This window comes from Podarcis muralis, chromosome 3 (assembly GCF_964188315.1).
Source record: "Podarcis muralis chromosome 3, rPodMur119.hap1.1, whole genome shotgun sequence".
In the NCBI taxonomy this organism is placed as follows: domain Eukaryota; kingdom Metazoa; phylum Chordata; class Lepidosauria; order Squamata; family Lacertidae; genus Podarcis; species Podarcis muralis.
The window spans coordinates 53003169-53022475 of NC_135657.1; the positions used below are offsets into that span (position 1 = coordinate 53003169).

At 41.2% G+C, this 19307-nt stretch overlaps 1 protein-coding gene across 2 annotated transcripts in view; it reads right to left on the reverse strand.

Annotated features, from left to right (window-relative positions):
• Positions 1 to 19307, reverse strand: part of FNDC1 (fibronectin type III domain containing 1) — an 88450-nt gene that overhangs the window by 18221 nt on the left and 50922 nt on the right. For both annotated transcript variants that reach the window (XM_077925858.1, XM_028723815.2), the window contains exons 8-14: positions 18873 to 18991; positions 18665 to 18776; positions 17644 to 18000; positions 13031 to 13096; positions 10258 to 10404; positions 6982 to 7212; positions 5731 to 5839 (exon numbers count right to left, since the gene is read on the reverse strand). In XM_077925858.1, coding sequence (XP_077781984.1) covers positions 5731 to 5839; positions 6982 to 7212; positions 10258 to 10404; positions 13031 to 13096; positions 17644 to 18000; positions 18665 to 18776; positions 18873 to 18991 — 1141 coding nt within the window. The remainder of the gene's footprint in view (positions 1 to 5730; positions 5840 to 6981; positions 7213 to 10257; positions 10405 to 13030; positions 13097 to 17643; positions 18001 to 18664; positions 18777 to 18872; positions 18992 to 19307) is intronic.

A 19307-nucleotide genomic window follows, 5' to 3' on the forward strand; every position in this document is an offset into this window, starting at 1 on the left:
TTATCTCATGTTATCTCCACCATATTCCTTTGAAGTAGTATATGGCAAGAGAGGAAAAGTTGCCCAAGGCCTCCAGTGCCACCTTTCATGCTCCCCAAATCTGGGGTAGTGATGAGAGATGGCGATACGGCTCTGTGAACTTTGAATTCAAAAGCTACCGTATTTTCCACTCTATAAGACGCACCTAGTTTTTGGAGGAGGAAAACAAGAAAAAAAAATATTCTGAATCCCAGAAGCCAGAACAGCAAGAGGGATCGCTGCGCAGTAAAAGCAGCAATCCCTCTTACTGTTCTGGCTTCTGGGATAGCTGCGCAGCCTGCATTCGCTCCATAAGACACACACACATTTCCCCTTACTTTTTAGGAGGGAAAAAGTGAGTCATATAGAGCAAAAAATACGGTACAAAGGAGCAAGAGCTGTTGAAGTGACCTAGGAGGATACTTTTTGCTCAGAGTGGAAGGAGCAGGTGCACCACCAGCACCACCGCAGACAGCCTCTCTCTAGCAGCAGCTTTTGCCGAATGATTGTCCACCATGATGAATGTCTATGCTGGGGGCGGGGATCATGTCGCCTCCCAGTTGCTGCAGAGCCACACTTCCTATCAGCTCCAGAAAGCATGGCCAACAGCTAAAGTTGATGGGAGCTCAGCCACATCAGGAAGGCCACAGGTTGCCTGCTCCTGGTCTAAATTATGACATATTTACTGCAAGAATCTCAGGCTCTGGTACAAGACAGAGCCAAGATGGTTGAGTTGAATAGGATCCAAAATGCAGCAGTCTGATTGGTCCTAGAACAATAGGCTCCAAAATGCAGCAGTCTGATTGGTCCTAGAACAATGCAGCAGTATGACTGGTCCACAGGAGCCACCCAATCCAGCTCTAGGTGGAAGTGAATCCACAACCTGATTGGCCTACAGGAGAATCCTGGAATTAGCCAATCACGTGCAGCCCATTGTGTAAATAATGTATATAAAGCAGATATTTTGGGGGAACTTTCATTCCTCCTCATCACTATGAGCTGAATAAAGAGCATGAAATCCACTCTCGACTCTGAGTATATTTCAGTTGATTCTGACACGATAACTCAGAGGCAAAGTGTCTGCCTTGCATGCGGAAAGTCAATCCTGGGGAGTTCCAGGTGAGGATAAGGAAAATTTGAAACCCTGGAGAGCTGCTGGCGGTCAATGAGGACAATACCAAGCAGCTTCCTACATTCCTAAGAATGGACACAATATTTTTTAAGGGGAGAAAAGAGTGCCCCCAAATTTAATTTACAAAAAAGCCAACTCAGGTTTATTTGACAGAGCAGTTTAGCCATGCCCAATGGGAATCACTATGGGCCACAAACACTTCCTCATGGTGTTCTAAATGGATGTGAAGATGGGCCACAGAGCTTTGTGAGACCAGAGACTGAGTTGATGAGAAAGCCGCTTGGCAGCTGCACAGCTGCTTAATTTCCATGCATGAGAGCACAAAATTAAGTGGTGTGATTATGCAAACACTTGGGTCTGCTTAAATCCTAGAAGAGAGCTCCAAGTCGCTCGTAGAAGTCTTCAGGCTTGCCAGGAGCTCTTAACATCCAAGTCCTATGACTTGCCCACAACAAAACAGGAGTCTGAACTGCCAATGGACTTTCTTTTTTTTTTTTTTGAAATGGCAAACAAATAGCAATCCCATGCTGCTTTCTAGGCACTCAGCCATGCACTTATTTATATTGCTGCTTTGAAATCATTGCTTGAAGGAGGAACTAGGCGTCACAAGAGACACAGAGCTGACTGCTACTGCTGTACCTCTTCCCCTTTTACCATCAAGCTTGATGCAATGTGTGGCGCAGGTAACATCATTGCCCCGCATGCTGCTCCACTTTGCTTCATTGGCTGTTGGTGGGAGAACAAGCAATGCACAAAGTGCTGACGACTCATGGCACCTTCTGCTAATGTTTTAAGTAATTTGGATGGAAGGGAGAGACACAGAGAGTGGTGGCAGGTCTCATAGCATCCAGTTCCACCCTGACAACCATTTCACACACGCACCATTTCATACACTCCTGTAATCAAAAGTTTTGCACATTTTCATGTGTGTCGATAGACATGTGCACTATTTTACCCCAGGGGTCCTTATAGGCAAATGGGAATTCATCCTGATTTGTTTGCGCCCCAAGGGCTCTTCTGATGCAGACAGAGGCTGGACAAAAAAACCACCAGAATCAATGTAGATATTGTGGCTTAGAGCTGTGGGTTAATTTAAGCAGCCAATGAAATGCTGAATGATTTACGGTCATATTTGGCAAATCACATTCTATTTGTATACACTTTCCAATTCTAACAACTGGAAATGAATTATTTTCCGGGAAAGTCAGAGAAGACACCATCACAAATCTTCCCTTCGAAGCTTTCTGTCATAGACCAGAATGTTGGAAAGGCAAGGCAATGTTGTGTTTGAATGTGAACACGCAAGTGGTAATATAATTAATTCTCCTATGAAAATACATCACCACACAACTGTGTAAAACAAGTGCTTAATTTAACTGCAACTGCTTGAATTTATTCCAAACAGCAATGTTCTACCATGGCTCCCTCCAGAGTCAAGATGTTAAAAACATCACTCAGCTTAATTACTGTTTCTAAAAACACATTTTAAAAAGTGATTTCATAGCACCAGAGAGAAACTAGGAACTGGGCACAAAAGGAGCCCTTAATTTTAGTTGGTGAGAGTTGAATCAGGTACTAAACATACTACAGTGGTACCTCGGGTTAACAACTGAATTCGTTCCGGAGGTCCGTTCTTAACCTGAAACTGTTCTTATACTGAAGCACCACTTTAGCTAATGGGGCCTCTTGCTGCCACTGTGCTGTCACTGCATGATTTCTGTTCTCATCCCGAAGCAAAGTTCTTATCCCGAGGCAATATTTCTGGGTTAGCGGAGTCTGTAAGCTGAAGCGTCTTTAACCTGAAGCGTATGTAACCCGAGGTACCACTGTGAAATCATGCTGATTTATATAGTTGGATATATGGCCTTGATTTCTTTTCTTAAAAAAAGATTTCTGCATTGCAGGGGGTTGGACTAGATGACCCTTGGGTCCCTTTCAACTTTATGATTCTTTGCTTCTATCTCACCTTGCTATCAAATGGTAGTCAAGGTAGCTTAGGTAAAAAAGATCTAACAGCATAATCCTATACATGTCTACTCAGAAGTTCACTTCCATTAAGTTCATTCCCTGGTGAGCTTAATACAGGAGTTCAACTGATATTCCCTTCAGACATAACATGCCCAATATTTCAAACCAAATACAAATATGAAACAGAAAATAATCAAAACCCACCTCAAACAGAAACCACCAGAATCAATGGCATAATTAAAGAACTATCCACAGTTAAGTCCCACCCAAAGCTCAACTAAATAAAACAGCTTTCATTTGGTGCCTAAAATATATTAAATTTGGTGCCCAGTAAATATATATGGGGAAGGTGCTCCATAGCCCGGATGCTGTTACAGAAACAGCTGCCAATATGACAGTTACCCTGTTAAATTCCAAGTAAGTGCTCATCCCTTCCCTATCCTCAACTGGAAGACTGAATGATGTAGTTGTCTTGCTCACAATACAGGATCACGCCTATGTTTCAGAGGTGAGGAACCTCTAGCCCAAGAGCCTAACTATGCCCCCTACATCTCCCCATGATGTGATATATGTTCCCAGGTGTGGAGCAGGTAAATATATGGCTCAGCCAAAAGCAATGTGCAGGCACCTGCAGAGTCCTGTGCAAATGGCTTTGCAAGACTTGCAGAATTGTTCAGTTCCTCAGATATAAGGTCTTGCAAACAGATTAGGATTTACAAATGCAGGACAATAATAAGCATTTAAATCTTACATTAAAGCAATGGAAATCCATGCATCTACCTATTGTTGTTGTTGTATTCCTTTTAGCATATATTTCACTAAATCATCAGCATTTGAATGCATTGAAATATATCTATCCTAGTTTTCTTAGCTTTACTTTCACCTAAACGATAGCTTGGAAATCCACTTTGGAGAGGTATACATATGCCCAATCCTAAATGCTTGTTATTCAGAGCTACAACTGGCCTTGGAAACTTGCTTTCCCCAAATCAGAGTCCCCTCACAATATGGACATAATCATGAACACATGGTTTTAGTCAAGCTCCATCTTCCAGTTCGTGTTTGCCCAATTACAGAAATGTTGCCAGTGGTTGAGGAGCTATTTTTATGATATGTATTTATTTCAGCCTGTGGGGTTCAGAGAAAACACAAATGATATTGGCTGGTGGTGCACACGTTTCTGTGCCAAAGAAAAATAATCATCCCACCCCTATGTATTCCCATACCCATGATTCTCTATTAAAAGCCACTTGGTTCGTAAGGAACAGCTTGACATCAGTAATCTCTGACTGAAGCGATGATACACTCACTTTAATGGAGACTTTAATAAACCCAGTGGACTATCATATAAAGCCCCATTTCCCTATATTGGGTGTCACTGCTTTTGTTTGAACAGATTAATGAAGTGGGAGTTGCTTTGCCAAGATCTTTGCTTGTATCTCCTCCCAGTATGGGTGTGTTATTGCTATAATTCAGAAGTGCCAAAAGGAGGACAATTCCAGTACAATTTCAAGACTGAACACAATAATTCTGCCCCAGCTATACTGAGAGATTGATTTTAAAAAAATGATTTGGGTAGTTGAGTTACCAATTAAACTCAGTAGCAGCCACCAGATACTTCAAAGGTTTTTTAAAATCATTTTAACCACCTAAAGGATTCAAAAAAATGGACCTCTCAAGGAAAGGCATACTGTAAGATAGGTATTACAATAGGCAAGGTCCTTCTTCTCAAATGACAACAGCACCCAAAGCAGGACTGCCTCTGATGATCTTAGCATCTAGGGAAATGCATATGGAGAAATTGGTTATGGCGGCTAGAAAAAGCCACACACACAATTGACAGCAAGGCAGCTGAAAGCCTCTCCAGCTTTGTAGCATTAGTAGGCCTCTCATCTTCCAGTTTTCTTTCTTCCTCCTACCCAACCTATAAGTCTGGGAAAGTATGGAAAAAGAGCAGCCGAGAGGCCCTCCATAACTTTTTCTGCTCTCAGCAATGAAGGTTTCTGAGCATGCTTGGACCCTCCACACTCAACAGGAACTCTGGAAATCATAGAATCCACCCCACCTCCCGGTAAATGAATTAGAAGGAATTTAAAATATGTTTCCAGAGTTCTCATTGGAAGAAATTCTGCAACGGTTTGTGAGCAGCCTTCAGCTTTAGCATAGACTGCTTCCCCTCCACCCCGCATGCATATATCTCTAACAATTTGGTACATTATGAAAGGAAAGGGGAGGAGGGGAACTGGCAGATGAGAGAGTTGGTGCTGAGCCATTACAAGCCAAGGTGAAATTTGAGGGTGACAAGGCTAGTTTTTCAATGGCTTGGTGACTTCTGAACTCTATTTTCGTGAAATTATTTTCCATTCCTAACACTAACCTACCGTATTTTTCCATCTATAAGGCACCCCCATGTATAACAAGCCCCCTATTTTGGGGGACTCCGATTTAAGAAAATGGGGGGAAGATACTATCCATGTATAAGACGAGCCCATATTTTTAACATTATTTTACAGTAAAAAACATAGTCTTATACATGGAAAAGTACGGTACGTACCTATTTTATCATTAGGCCACAAACAATTTCAAACTACATTCTGAAAACATATCAGTACCTTGTATTTGGCTTCAGGTTTTCAATGGGCAAATTAGTGCTTCCTGCAGTCTTAGTTGACCACTTGTTCCTGATGAAGTCGTCGTAAGATGCACTGTAAACTAAATATCCTGCCAAGGAAAGGAGATAATATGTCCATTATCCACTTGAACACTCACCTGCCCTTTGTCTCCATCCCCAAGGGGCAAAAAGAACCTGTTAGGGGAGAGGGTTCCTCTGGAGACAAGAAAGGCCCATCAAGACTTTCCTTCTTTTCTCAACTATTTGAAAAATATCACTCAGCCAAAATTTTATTTGAAAAGAACTTTTAGTTACAGAATTGGGGCAGGGAGCTGAAAAAGATGTGAGAAGAAAGGAGAGGGTGTTTTTTAGCCTCTCCTTTAACTTCTGGCAGTTTCTTTCTCTTTCTTTCTTTCTTTCTTTCTTTCTTTCTTTCTTTCTTTCTTTCTTTCAACTCTTTGTAGGAGAGGAGTGATGTCAGCACAGGAAAATTCACACCCCATCCTAACTTCTTTCAACAGTACACTCTTTGACACTTCTTCTACTTCTGCACTGAAGCAGAAAGCTAAGCCTACTGGCAACTCCCAAACAGACACACCTTCACACAGGTTATCAGAATTACCTTGTAGGTGCTCCACCTGTCCATGTCCAGCAGCAACCTTCACAGCTTACAATACGCTCTTTATTCACTTCATTGGGATTAGTTGTTTACATTCCACATTGCATTTGTGATATGTTATTTTCTCTTCGGCTGGCTTTGAGCCAATGCACCTGGTAGTCTTTTCTTGAGCTTTCACAAAGCTGGAAATCACCAACCCACTAACCTAATCTTAAACTAGATCAATCTATTTTCAGAGACATTGACATGTGGTCATTAATATGTCAGCAAGTTTTAAAACACCAAATAATATAACGTTGGTGTTATGGAAAGGTTTTGTAGTCTGCAATTTCTTTTTGCAGCCACTGGACAAATCCGAAACTGAAACAGAGCATCGGTTGCTGTTTCATTCAACTGTAGTATTAACAGCTAGAAACATGTTTGATTCCAAATACTGCTTCAAACCCGCACTGTGTTGAGCTCCCTGTACCTTGCACCTGATCAGAATCCAGAACTGGTGCTCAGAGTTGCCTCATCTACCACTACTGCCTTTTACACTGGGCAAAATGACTTTGCTCTGGGTGGGCAGTGCAAGACAAAACAACCATCAGTTCCCAGTCCAATATTAATGGCCAAGAAATGGAATAACTGTACCTGTGACCAGATCCCCCTGAGTAGGCTTAGCCCAGTCGACAATCACAAAGGAATGGCAGCCTTCCACCGCTACTATGGTGATATTGTGAGGGGCATTCTGAGGACGCATCTCTATGCCTTTTAGGTCACTGGGTATGAGCTCGGCCAGGCTCTCCACTTGGAAGTGTTCTAGTGCCTCTGTCAAAGAGCAAGGAGCTGCTGGGTCTTTGTTTAGATAAGTCACATAAGGAGCTGGAAGAGACAGAGAAAGAGAATATTCACTCCAAAAGTCTGTACAGACAGATGGATTATTAAAAAAAGAATTCCTGACGTTCAAAAGAATTTTTTCCAGTGTACTAAAACTGCAAACCAGATAAAGTATACATTTGTTTTTTAAACACTGTAAATTAGACATTCATTTCCTGGATTTAGAATTTGTGTATTTCCCTACCATTTGCTAAAATTTTCAAGGATACAGAGTGATGCCATCTGGAAAGCTCCTAGAGCGGTATGAGAAGGCACATAAACCTAGGGCTGAGGAAACCACCAGCATGGCAAATATTCATGGTGACTAAGCCACATTCTGATGGCAATAGATGGAGAGCAACAAGGAACTGGTGCGTATTAGAGTTTGTTTCTGACGCTCAGCAGCAATGCGAGATGCTGCACTAATGCTTTATACTAAGGATCAGCAACCGGTGGCCCCTGGGATAATTCTGGCCGCTTTAGGGCCTCTATTTGCTCCCCCGGCAGTTGCCAACCTAGAAGCAAGAGGCTGTATGAAATGAGCGTGATCATTTGGGGAGTATTCTTTGGGGAATCGTAGTGGGGGTGAGACTCTGCACCTTCTAAAGTGGCCTGCTAACTTAGAGGATAAGCAACCTGTTCCTGTATCATTTGGCTCAGCCAAGTGACCTCTGTAGGGTGCACTGACTTCGCTCTGCCTCAGCTTCGTCTGCATTCAGCAACACCACTGCACTTACTGACTGGTTGGGATCATTTCAAGGAAAGGAGGACATAAAATGGCACTGAAAATGCAGTAGTCAGGGGAAACAGTGGTAGCAAACAGACATTAGCCACACTAAAAAGAAAGAAAAAGAGAGAGAAAAGGAATACAAATTGGTATGGAGGAGAACCATATTGGCCCCCCTCAAAGCCTATTAATGTCTCCCCCCCCAAAAAAAAAAACAACAACGCCACACACGTGTGAATGAACATTTGGCGTACAATCTATAAATTGTATTTCTATTTTATAACAACATGATGCTCACTCCAACGTTGCTCAGGAATTAACATTTATTCCCTCAAAGGTCATCTTCAAGTTGAAAGATGTTTTACTGTAGTCACTGGAAATGTTTATTCAGCGACAGTTTACAGATTTTGCTAGATGGGTAATTTTTTCCTCTTTCTCCCCTTAAATGCCTTGAAATGTTTATATAAGAGCAATGTTCTTAGTTTATCTTGTTAGATTTCATGCCCTCCAGGGAGCTATTTTCCAGAATGTGTCATGTATTTATCTTTAGACACTCCAAGGGCTCTCTATTCCCAAATGACTGAGAAACCCTGTCCAGGAGAGGAGAGGGAGGCCAGTCAACTGCTCAAAAGAGATTAGCTGAAAGTCTTGATTGGTATAAAACCATTTTATGACTATATATATATTAAAAAATACTAATTAGGTCACTAACTCTGCCAAGTGACATCTAAGGACTCTGGGGTGGACATTTTACATCATTGTCCCTGCAGAGCCCTCATCAATCACCACTGTCGGGAAGAATCAGGGGCTGCAGAATGTCTGTCGTCAGTTTGAGGAGGAGCAACACCTCAAAGCCTATCCATAACATTTCTGTGATCATTTCCATTTCTGTGAACAGCACACCAGAAGCAAGCCTCGCTGCTGCTCAATTCAGTTGTGAATTGCCAAAATTTACAATAGAAACAGATTGATAGCCCAAAGCAGAATGCCCAGTTGGGCCTTCAAGGACACAGAGGCCTCCCTTGGCTATTTCCGAAGCGGGTGAGGAGGAAAGGAGACAAAGTGCATACTTTGCAAGCACCTGCCCATAAAAAAGCACATTGAGCTTTGTGTAAAATGCTTCTTTTTGTTTTTACAATCAAGTGGTATACAAATTTTATGAAATAAAAATAAAGCAATGCCTTCTCACAATTGAGAACTCTGAGGAATCTGTAACTGTTACCCTTGTTGGGAAATTTTATTGTCACCCCAATGTTTACTTCCTTCTTTGTTTCTTCAGCTACTTTTCTTTTTGTACAATGGGACTTTTAACCCAGAGATAAGATTTGTCCTGACCACTGTTGCAAAACCTTAAGATTTCTCTCTCCTCCCCCACCTTAAAAAAGGCTTTTCCTTATAGGCCTAAACTAGAAATTCAAAGGAGTGCTTTATTCCACCATATGTAGCAAACTTTAATGAAACAAATACACATCATTTCAAACAACAGGGGATCAGATGTTTGCAATTACACCAAGACGCAGAGTGTCTTAATATCTTAATATCTCTGACTCTATGTTTGTTCTCTCTCTCTCTTATGAGTATGGTTTGCTTTCTGTTAAGAAAATCTAATGAAACTCAGTTCATTACTTTCTAGCTTCTCCCTTCCAGGAAGGTTGACTTTGGAGCAGAAGTGTAGCAATAAAACCTATTTAAGTCCAGATGAAGCTGAATCAGTTTCAAAAGAGGGGAAATGACTTGCCTGGTGAAGTGCAAATGTAGGACTGAGAATCATTCATACCTTTCTTTCTGCATAGACCATCTCTTTTCCTATAAGTCAATAGTTTCTGCATTTGCATCTGGCGTGATTATTGATTTTAGGAAAATATTTCCCTATCAGAATGTGGGAACATGCACACACTCACTATTTCTAACTTAAGTGTCCCTATTTGGACCATTCTTCTGCATTATGTGTTTCCTTCTTCTTAAAGACAGCATTTCTTCAGCTGATTTCTCTTCCAAGTAGTGTTAGAATTTGGCATACTGACCAAATGATCAAGGGGTGAGAACAACACCCTTATAAAGAAAGGTTAATTGTCATCAAAATCTTTTACCATGTGTCAGTCTGCTTGTGAACATAATGTGTCTTTTCCCCCTCAACGGTTCTTAAACTGAGGGTTTGTTTATCTTTTGAGAAGGGGGACTGCTTCCATAATTTAGCCACTAGATCCTAAGCAATAAATAACTCATAGCCACTTCCCTCCTAAAACACATTGCTTAGTGACAACATACAGGATACAGTAGTAACATGATAACACGTGATTCTTTGAATCGTACTGATTGCTTACCAGTGAAACGCCTCTTTCCAGCAGCGTCATATTCTAACAGAGGATCCGAGCCCACCACACTGAACTCAGGCAATGCTTCTGTGGTGGTGGTCGCGGCAGTGGTTGTGGTGGTTGTGGGCGCCAAAGTGGTTTCAAAAAGCTCATAATCTAGATAAGAAAGAGGATGAGGAGCATCAAAGGAACATCCTTATGAAAATTCCTCAGTGAATTTTTCCCAACATACATGTTTGTATTATGGGATCATTTTTGCAAAGCATTTCCCCTAATATAATGCATGTTAATCTTTTCTACATTAATATGTGGACTTTTATGCACACTTGGCTGGAGAACTGCACTGCAAAATTTGGAGAAGAGCCAACTGTGAAGGCTAGCTGTGTTTCAGTTCGCATATTGTTTCCGAAAGTGCAAATCAGGTAAGTTCTCCTGTAACAGGCGCTCACCGCTTTCCTGGTGGGTGTCAATTGCAGACCCTCGCTCTGCGCGTCCTTCCCAGAAGCTGGAAGGCACATGGTCACTGGCTGGTGGAGATTTCCCTCCACTGCCCCCGTGCCAGCACAGTTATGGGGGCGTGACTTCCTGCACAGTAAGCCAGGTTCAAATGGGCCAATCAGGACCCAGGTTGTGAGGGAATTCCTTGCTGGCCAGCCAGCTACTGCCCACTGCCATGCCAAGCCGGATAGTAACACATAAAAGGTTAGCCGTGCATGGCTTCTGCAGCGCAGTGTTTGCCTGAGTCTAGTTATCTAGTTATCGGCGATGGGAGGATGGCACTGTGACTGGTTCCGCAAATGTAAACTGAATCAAGTTTCTGCTGCCTCCCTACCCTGGTCCCCTCTCTATTTTCCTTTAGATGCCAAACAAAGGCTGTCCTGTGTACCTGGGCTTTTGGCATTTCCTTTCTCATTCTGCCCAAGTTGTGTCTGCTTAGGTTTGGCAGCTGGGCAGCTGGGACTGTTTTAATTTGTGGTGACTTGCTTTATTGGCAACATTACTTTCCAGCTGCTTTGTTTTGCATCTCTTAATCCACTTTTTCCTTTGAGCTCGTTTGAATGGCTTGTCTTAAGCACTTGTTGTTAATTACTTCAAATGTTGTTCGTGGGGAGGAAGGCAGTGTACATATGTTGCAATGAAATAAACAAAATTGGGTCATGCCCAAGGATACTATTCTGAAACAGGGTGACCATGTGCCCTACTTTACAGAGGGCTGTCCTCTATTTGAAGACATCCTCTGCATGAGGCCTGCCCGGTTGAAGGGAGAAAAGGAGCCTTGAAGTTGCCCATCCACATTTAGCATGTGGACAACACACTGAGCAAGTACACATGGCCATAGTCTTGTGGTGAGATGTACTGTACTTTTATTCATATTATAGTACTTCTAAATGTTAGTATATGCACACTTTACGCGAATGTGTGTCTTTTTTCACACTTCTTTTGGGTGATGCATGCCCTCTATTTGGCAATATTTAACTGAATACCTACTACAAAAACTCTGAAAGAACTAGGATTTGGTAAATAAGGCTAAACTGAGAAACAGATAAATCATAAGATCAGGTTTTTTATTTAAAAAAACAACAACCTGGATCTTTCCCCCTTATGCAGAAAGAAGATGTAGGTCAAATGTTGACAGCAATTCTTGTAAATCGCTTCAGGGCTGTCTGTTGTGGGTAGCAATTCAGAAATTCAATGAATTAGCTAGCTAATTAAACTACCCACCTGCTACCCCCAAGCCTAAGACTTACTTTCTTGCAGTCTGTCCCCCACCTCCCTTTCCTCTTTGGCCAAGTTCTAATATATGAAGTGAGCTGGGTCGAAAGAAAAGCACTTGTAGACAAGGTTACAGAAGAGTGAAGCCATGGATGCAGCTAGACTTCAGTAACCCTCAGTCATGCATTCCTTTGGCTGCTGGAATAAGCCCAGTCCTTTCTACATCAGAGCAGATCCTTGTTTCAACATGAAATCCATCAATCAATTTCAGGTTTGTTTGTTTTTAAATAAAAGCTCCTCATTACACAAGTGGACCTGCCACCATCACTTCTGATGGTGCTCACTGAGGCAAGACAATTTGAACATATTTTTCCAATCCTGGCCCAATTGCACTGGCTGCCAATTAGTTTCTGAGACTAATTCAAAGTGCTGGTTTTGACCTATAAAACCTTAAATGGCTCAGGACCTCAGGACCTCTAGGACCACCTTTCTCCATATGAACCTACCCAGACCCTGAGATCATCTTCTGAGGACCTTCATCATGTGCCTCCTCCATGAGAGGTCTGGAGAGTGGCAACATGAAAACGGGCCTTTTCTGCAGTAGCTCCCCATTCGTTGGGTGCTTTCCCCAGGGAGGTTTGGCTGGTGTCTTCATTATACACCTTTAGGCGCCAGTAAAACATTCCTCTCTTCAACCAGGCCTTTGGCTGATTGACATCCATCCAGTACACTTTAAAATGTGTCGTGGGAGGGGGAATTATTGGTTTCTTTTTATTCTTTTTTATTACGTATTTTGTGTTCTTTATCTGGTATTTTTATGTTGTGAGATCTACTGATGAAGGCCAGTGGTATAATAATAATAATAATAATAATAATAATAATAATAATAATTAAATAATAATAATAATAATAGGTTGTTGTTGTTCTGAGAGCCTGAGAGTACTAAAAACAGAACAGCAAGCTACACTTTCTTGTTCAGATGTATTTAGACCTGAGTGTTGGCTCTATGCTATCAGATCACAGTGCAGAAAGGAAAGGGATTCAAAGCACTTCAGAAAAGGACTTTTACCTCCATCATATATCACATATGACTCTGTAGTTCCCGCCACATCTGCATCAAGCCCTGAGAATGTATCTATGGAAAGAAGAAGACATCGGAATGATGAAGCAGGTCCCCCTTTGCCCTAGAGATTTCCTAACAACAGTGCACCCAGTGCAAAGCTTTATTTTTCCTATACAAATGGATGACAGATAATCACTTGTATGGGAGCTAGTAAAGATGCTATGCTCATGAGCAACTTGCTCCTATCTGCATAGTTCTATTCTAGTATATTCTGTCCCTTGGTTATGTTAGAAAGTGACAGAATGTTGGGCACTGGGGCTTTTACATATAGATTATTGTTAAATGGATGCCTTCCTTTAAAACATTAATTACAGATATTGTTCTGTAAGAAGCGCAACTGTGCAAACAATTAGATTTAAACCTATGACTATAACAGCCTAGTAATATTTGCCATATTTTTCTATCAAGTGCTATCATAATACATTTTATAGTTATCCTTAAACAAGTTAATATTTTTTGATGTCAACCAGATTCCCAAATATTTCACTTTTTTAAAAAGCCTATTTATGGCAACTCTTCATAAAACAGACTCTAATCCACTGCTTAAAAAATGTTAATATTAATCTGATTCATGGTAAAGCAAATGGTTAATGCCTGGCTGATCAAGTTCAATTTTAAGTAGCAAACAAGCAGATGTAAAGGATATCTGAGCAATAGCATTGTTTTTGAAGCATAACCAGTATTTTATTTCCTGGTTCTGCCCTTACATTTTATATATTTCAAAAGCAGTTTAATTAATGTAACTGTTGTTTCCATGTCAAAGCAAACCCTGGGGAGCAGGGAGTAACAGAAAAATGGTTCATTCTTCTACAAAAGTGTTGCCAGCATTTCTGCTTACGAGCATATTAACCACATCATTTTCACTTGAAGCTTGTCCCCTGACGGTACACCCAACCACTCACTTACCCCCCCCCCCCACAACAAGCTTACAGAAAGTCTATTGGGCATCAATCCAGTGAATTCTGAATGCACTGAACAAAGCTAATTGAGAAAAACACTAGCTTTACCAAGCATCTTTAAAAGAAAAAAGAAAAATTAACACAGCCAGCAAATTACTGAAACTCAGATATGCAGGAAATATGAAAAGACGGGTCCTTTAATACTTTCATGCTTATTACTGTTCTTCAAGTTTATAGGCCTATATTTTCCAGTAATGTGATAGCAGCAGTTATAAAAGTGGCTTTTAATGGCTTTGTTGACTAAAGTTCCTCAAAGAAGTTGAGCCGTCTGGAGTTTCAGTGCCACATAAGCTTGGGCTCCTCGTGTATTCTCTGACTATAAAATAGAATTATATCTGGTAAAGTCATCTTTATAAATCCTGAGCAGGAAATTGGACCAAAGGGTTAGTAGAACCCACAGCAGCATTTTTCACACCACATTTTCTTAGCCTGTTTGGAAACATGTCAATATATCGGATTCCTGAGAAATGACAGTGTATTCTATTGAGTATGCTGCTTTGTTTTTCCATCTTGAGAGAACATTCTGGAACTTTCTTAGCAGGCTAATTTTTACTGCATTTGGTAGCAATATACATAATGTAAGACTGCATCCATCTTCAGATGTGGTTCTTGAGTAGTGGTCTTTTTTGCAATGCTCTCTCCATTATTGCTTTTGTCAACCAGCCAGCCTAAGTTCAGCAGAGCTCATACATTTATCCTTCATGGAAATGTTCATAACACTCCAGGTGCCTTGTTACACTGCTCAGGTGTTTCAGTGTGTAAGAAGCAAAAATAGCTCAGGCAGCATTCTGTTTTTCCACACTTCCATCTGAATTACAGGAAGAAGAGCCCTTGAAATCTTGGACTTCTCAACAGGGACAGCTGTTTATCTTGCAGAGCATCAGTCCCTCAATAGATTTGCTTTACTCCATAAATGATATTGTGTGGTTAGCAATGCTAAGGCCAGGCCAGCTGGAGAAGTGGTAGCTGAAAAGAATACACACAGAGAGAGAAATCAAATTCCAAAATATTACTTAGGCAGATATCACCCTAAGCACGTACGTATCCAAAGCAAGAAGTCTTTGCATGCTTATTCATTAATTTTGGTTTGAGGAGCAGCTCTGATCACATGTGTGCACTTACACAAACATTGTGTTCCACAGAGCAGACTCTAACAATGCAATATATGTGGAAAGCCCCTCACTGATATTGGAGCTCCATATATGCCTCAGAGCTCCCATGGGGCTTGAGATCAGGGATGCAAACAAGAGAGAAAAAAATAATGACATAGACTTGGATAACATTTAGCTGAGAGTCCTGTATGACCCGGTCCCTGTTTTCTGTCTTGCTCATTCCCACCTGGCCTGAGAAAATGTGGCTCTGACTGACTCCAGCTACAAAGGCAGTGGCTGCGGCTACTGATTTAAATTTTGTTTAAGTTTCGGTTTTAGTTTATTTATATGCCATCTTTCCACAGTGAGCTGTGCCAAAAGCAGCTCTCAACACACACCAATATACATCAGAATACATAACATGTAAAAAAAATCCAATTCCAACAAACTAAAATAAGACAAAATCAACAATTCAATTTTATAATAATATTGCAATGTACAGAGAAAATCACAAAGGTATTTACTATAACTTGGTTTGGTTCAGATACAATATGTACAAGGGCTCATGCAAAGCATTACATTTGAAATACTAAAGGTATCCCTTGGTGCCGGACAGCTGGCTGTTATTTAGTTCCTGGAGAAGAGGAATTGCTTGTTAAACCACTGTGGGAATTGTAGCCCTCTGAGTGGAATAGGGGATCTCCTAACAACTCTCAGCATCCTTAAGGAACTACAGTTCCCATGATTCTTTGAGGGGGGAAGCCATTACTGTTTAAAGTGGTACGATACTGCTTTAAATATATAGTGCAGATAGACCCTAACAGGCAAAAGAACAAAAGAACGTGCCTGGGCTTGTTTGGGAGGAAAGGTGGGGTAGAAAATTAATAAATATTTTTCCTGCACACCAAGAGGCAGGGGGCTGGATCTTCTCACCAGGCTAGGTGGTTCACAGCTGGCTCCCTCATCTCTCCTCCAGAGAGCCCGGCCAATAGTGCTAATGAACAATAGTAATTTCATTCAGATCTATTTATTTTTAAAACACCTTCAAACAGAGATTACTCACCTAGTAGAAATTTGAAGAGAAGGGGAGGATCATTCCCTTCTTGTTTTTCTTGCTGAGATTCTGCTTCCTCTTTCAGGTTCATGGTCAGTCATTTTCTTCTAACCTCTTCTTTGTTACCCCAAGTGCTCCATCCTCATCCCGTTCTTGTTCCTTGATACTAAATCCATTTAGTGGCCATTTTTATAAGTAATTCCTTAAGAGTCTTTTATTATCCGGCTAAATGCAGGAAGCCATTTCATGATGTGGTGTTCCATGGTGAAGGCTTTGAAATTCGAATGGGTATAATACGGATGGTGACAAGATAATACACATTCAATGTCCTGACTGCCTTGATATTTATGGAATGGTTAACCTACCATACTGCATCTTTACAATCATTTATTTGATTCATTGGTCATTTCCCTTGAAGTCTCAAAGTGACTTGCAAAAATAAAATTTCAGTGCATAGTACAAAAACAGTCAAAACTAGATTAGAAACAGTAAAAATGATAAAGAGACCACTTGGTAAATCAGTCATCTGTACAGACTTGCCAAATCTTACCACACTTCTCCCCACTCCCCTCGGCAAGAAATGGGATTCACCAAACTTCTTAACATCTGGTAAGTAGTGACATGCACTCCATAGTAGCTCCATGATGGTAGTGGCAGGGATACAATATAAAGCAGAGGATGCTAACCTCAATATCAGGCCTGGGGAATCCATGGCCCTCCAAATGCTGTTGGATTCCAACAACCATCAGCTTCAACCAGCATTGGTCAGGGATAATGGGAGCTGTAGTCCAAGAACAGCTTGCAACCATAGGCTCCCCTGCCCTGTTCTATATGATAAACGCATCATTTAGGTCAAGTCTTTACCCTAATGCGGTGGTTCCCAGCCTTTTTTCTTGGCCACGCCCCACCTATGCACCTCTAAAATCCTGATGCCCATGACATATAAGTCTTATTATTCAAAAAGAGAACTCCTGTTCACGTGGAGGAAGCCTCAAAGGCCATTCACTGTTAAAAACTCATTCTCAAATTGCCCCCCTTAAAAATCAAATTGCCCCCCTGTGGAGCGTGTGCCCCACGTTGGGAACCACGGCCCTCATGTCTTATCAACAAAGCAGCCGGCAGGTTTGTGTGCTATTTTGGCATACCCACCCAATACTCATTAGGAATGAGATTTAGTTTTACACAACTAAAGACCAGGATGTGCTTCTCCTCCTGGTTTTAAAGGATGGTATGCAATATTCTTCCATCTCTGCTAACTCAAGCAACATGATGATTCATCACAACAGAAAACGGGAGGAAATGGGAGGGGGCACATCTTGGTTTGTTGCTTCATCCATGGCCAGTGTTCATATAAGGTACCTGTCACCCGAATCGTACCTGTCTGCACTGCGACTGGAACTATTTAAATAGAAATACCACATACATATACACATAAACTAGCATAAAAGTCAGTACCTTCAGAATTGCATTCAGGCAGACCGTCAAATCCTAACACAATATTCCCCTCTTCATCATACTCTGCGTAAGTCCCAGGCGGGCAGGTAGGCTGTGGTTTCTCAGTTGGTGGCTCAGTAGTTGTTGGTTCAGGAGTGGTAGGTTCAGGAGTGGTAGTAGTAGTGGCAGTAGTTGTCCTCACGGTGGTTGTGGTGGTGGAAGGAGTGGTTGTTTTTTTAACCATTTCAAGGCCTATCAGCGGCTTCCCTCCAAGGCTGATGATTGGTTTATCTTGTGCATTTGCTACAGGTTTGCTAAATCTCCCATGCCCAAACAACGGCAAACCATCTGGGCTTACTACAGGAGCTCCTTTGGAATCTAAAAGAACAAAAGAAGGCAAAAATTTACCTCAGATACAGTTAATACCATGACGTTTTGCTTCGTGGCCTTTGAGGGACTACTGGGGCAGGGGCAGAGGGATTGTTAGGAAAAATAGGTACATACTTCTGTTGCAACAAAGCTAGCAAGATGTAGGGGCTGCCATGTATCTTAAGAAGAGACACGCTGGATCAAGCCAAAGGCCCATTTAGTCCAACATCTTGTTCTCACATGGGCAAAGCATATTCTCATGTGAAGCCCACAAGCATGACATGAATGCAGCAGCACTCTCCCCACCTGCAGTTCCCAGCAAATGATATTCATAGGCATGCTGCATTAGTATCTAGAGAATACCAAACACACACACAATTTCCCATCTTCTCCATAGCTTTGTATTGTATAGATTGCTATGCCAATGGGTTCTCTTCAGCTCATCAGATAGAAAAAGTATCAAGTAACTCAATAGAACAGGGATGGGGAAGATGCTGCCTTTCAAATGTTGTTGAACTCCCAGCAGTCCTGGCCAGCATAGTCAATGGTCATGGATAATGAGGGGGTTTGAAGTCCAGTGACACCTGCAGAGCCACAGGTCTCCCCTCCTGTGTTACAAGAACCCATACTCTGAATAACCCACATTCCGCCCCGTGTTCATATTGCTGCTTACCAACAATAGTCCGGCCATCTCCTCCTAATTTCACTCTGAGAGGTTTCCCCTGGGAATCTTGGAGGTACCTTCCTTCAACATTCAGCACCAGCCCTCGGTCAAGATCTACAATCTAAAAGCAATGTGTAGATTGAAAGGCTCTCCAACGTGAAATAATATAACGTTAAATCTTAAAAGTATTTTGTATTTTCAAATAAGGTCACCCTACCCACTTTATTCCTTGTGGACCATTTATTATTTTCTGTCCATTTCGCTTTCCATTAGTACCAGGGACTACTTTATTATTTTGATCTGGTTTTGTAGTTAGATTGGGCCTGCCACCATTTCCTGAAATATATACAACACAAAGCATGCATTATCCATTACTTTGTCCATACTCTGTCCACTCAGTAAAATTATAGTTCCAAATATTTATAATAACACAATATATATTTATTTAATAAAATTGGTATGCTATAAAACTATAAAAAACTATAAAACTATAAAACCCCAAAGCTGTTTAATAAAACATATGTTAACATATAAATGTATTTTATATACATACTTGTACAATATATTAATTTATGAAATAATGCAGGTATTCCATTGGGATGCAGGTTTAAAAATCAACTTGCAGTGATTCTAACAGTTAGCATACATACAC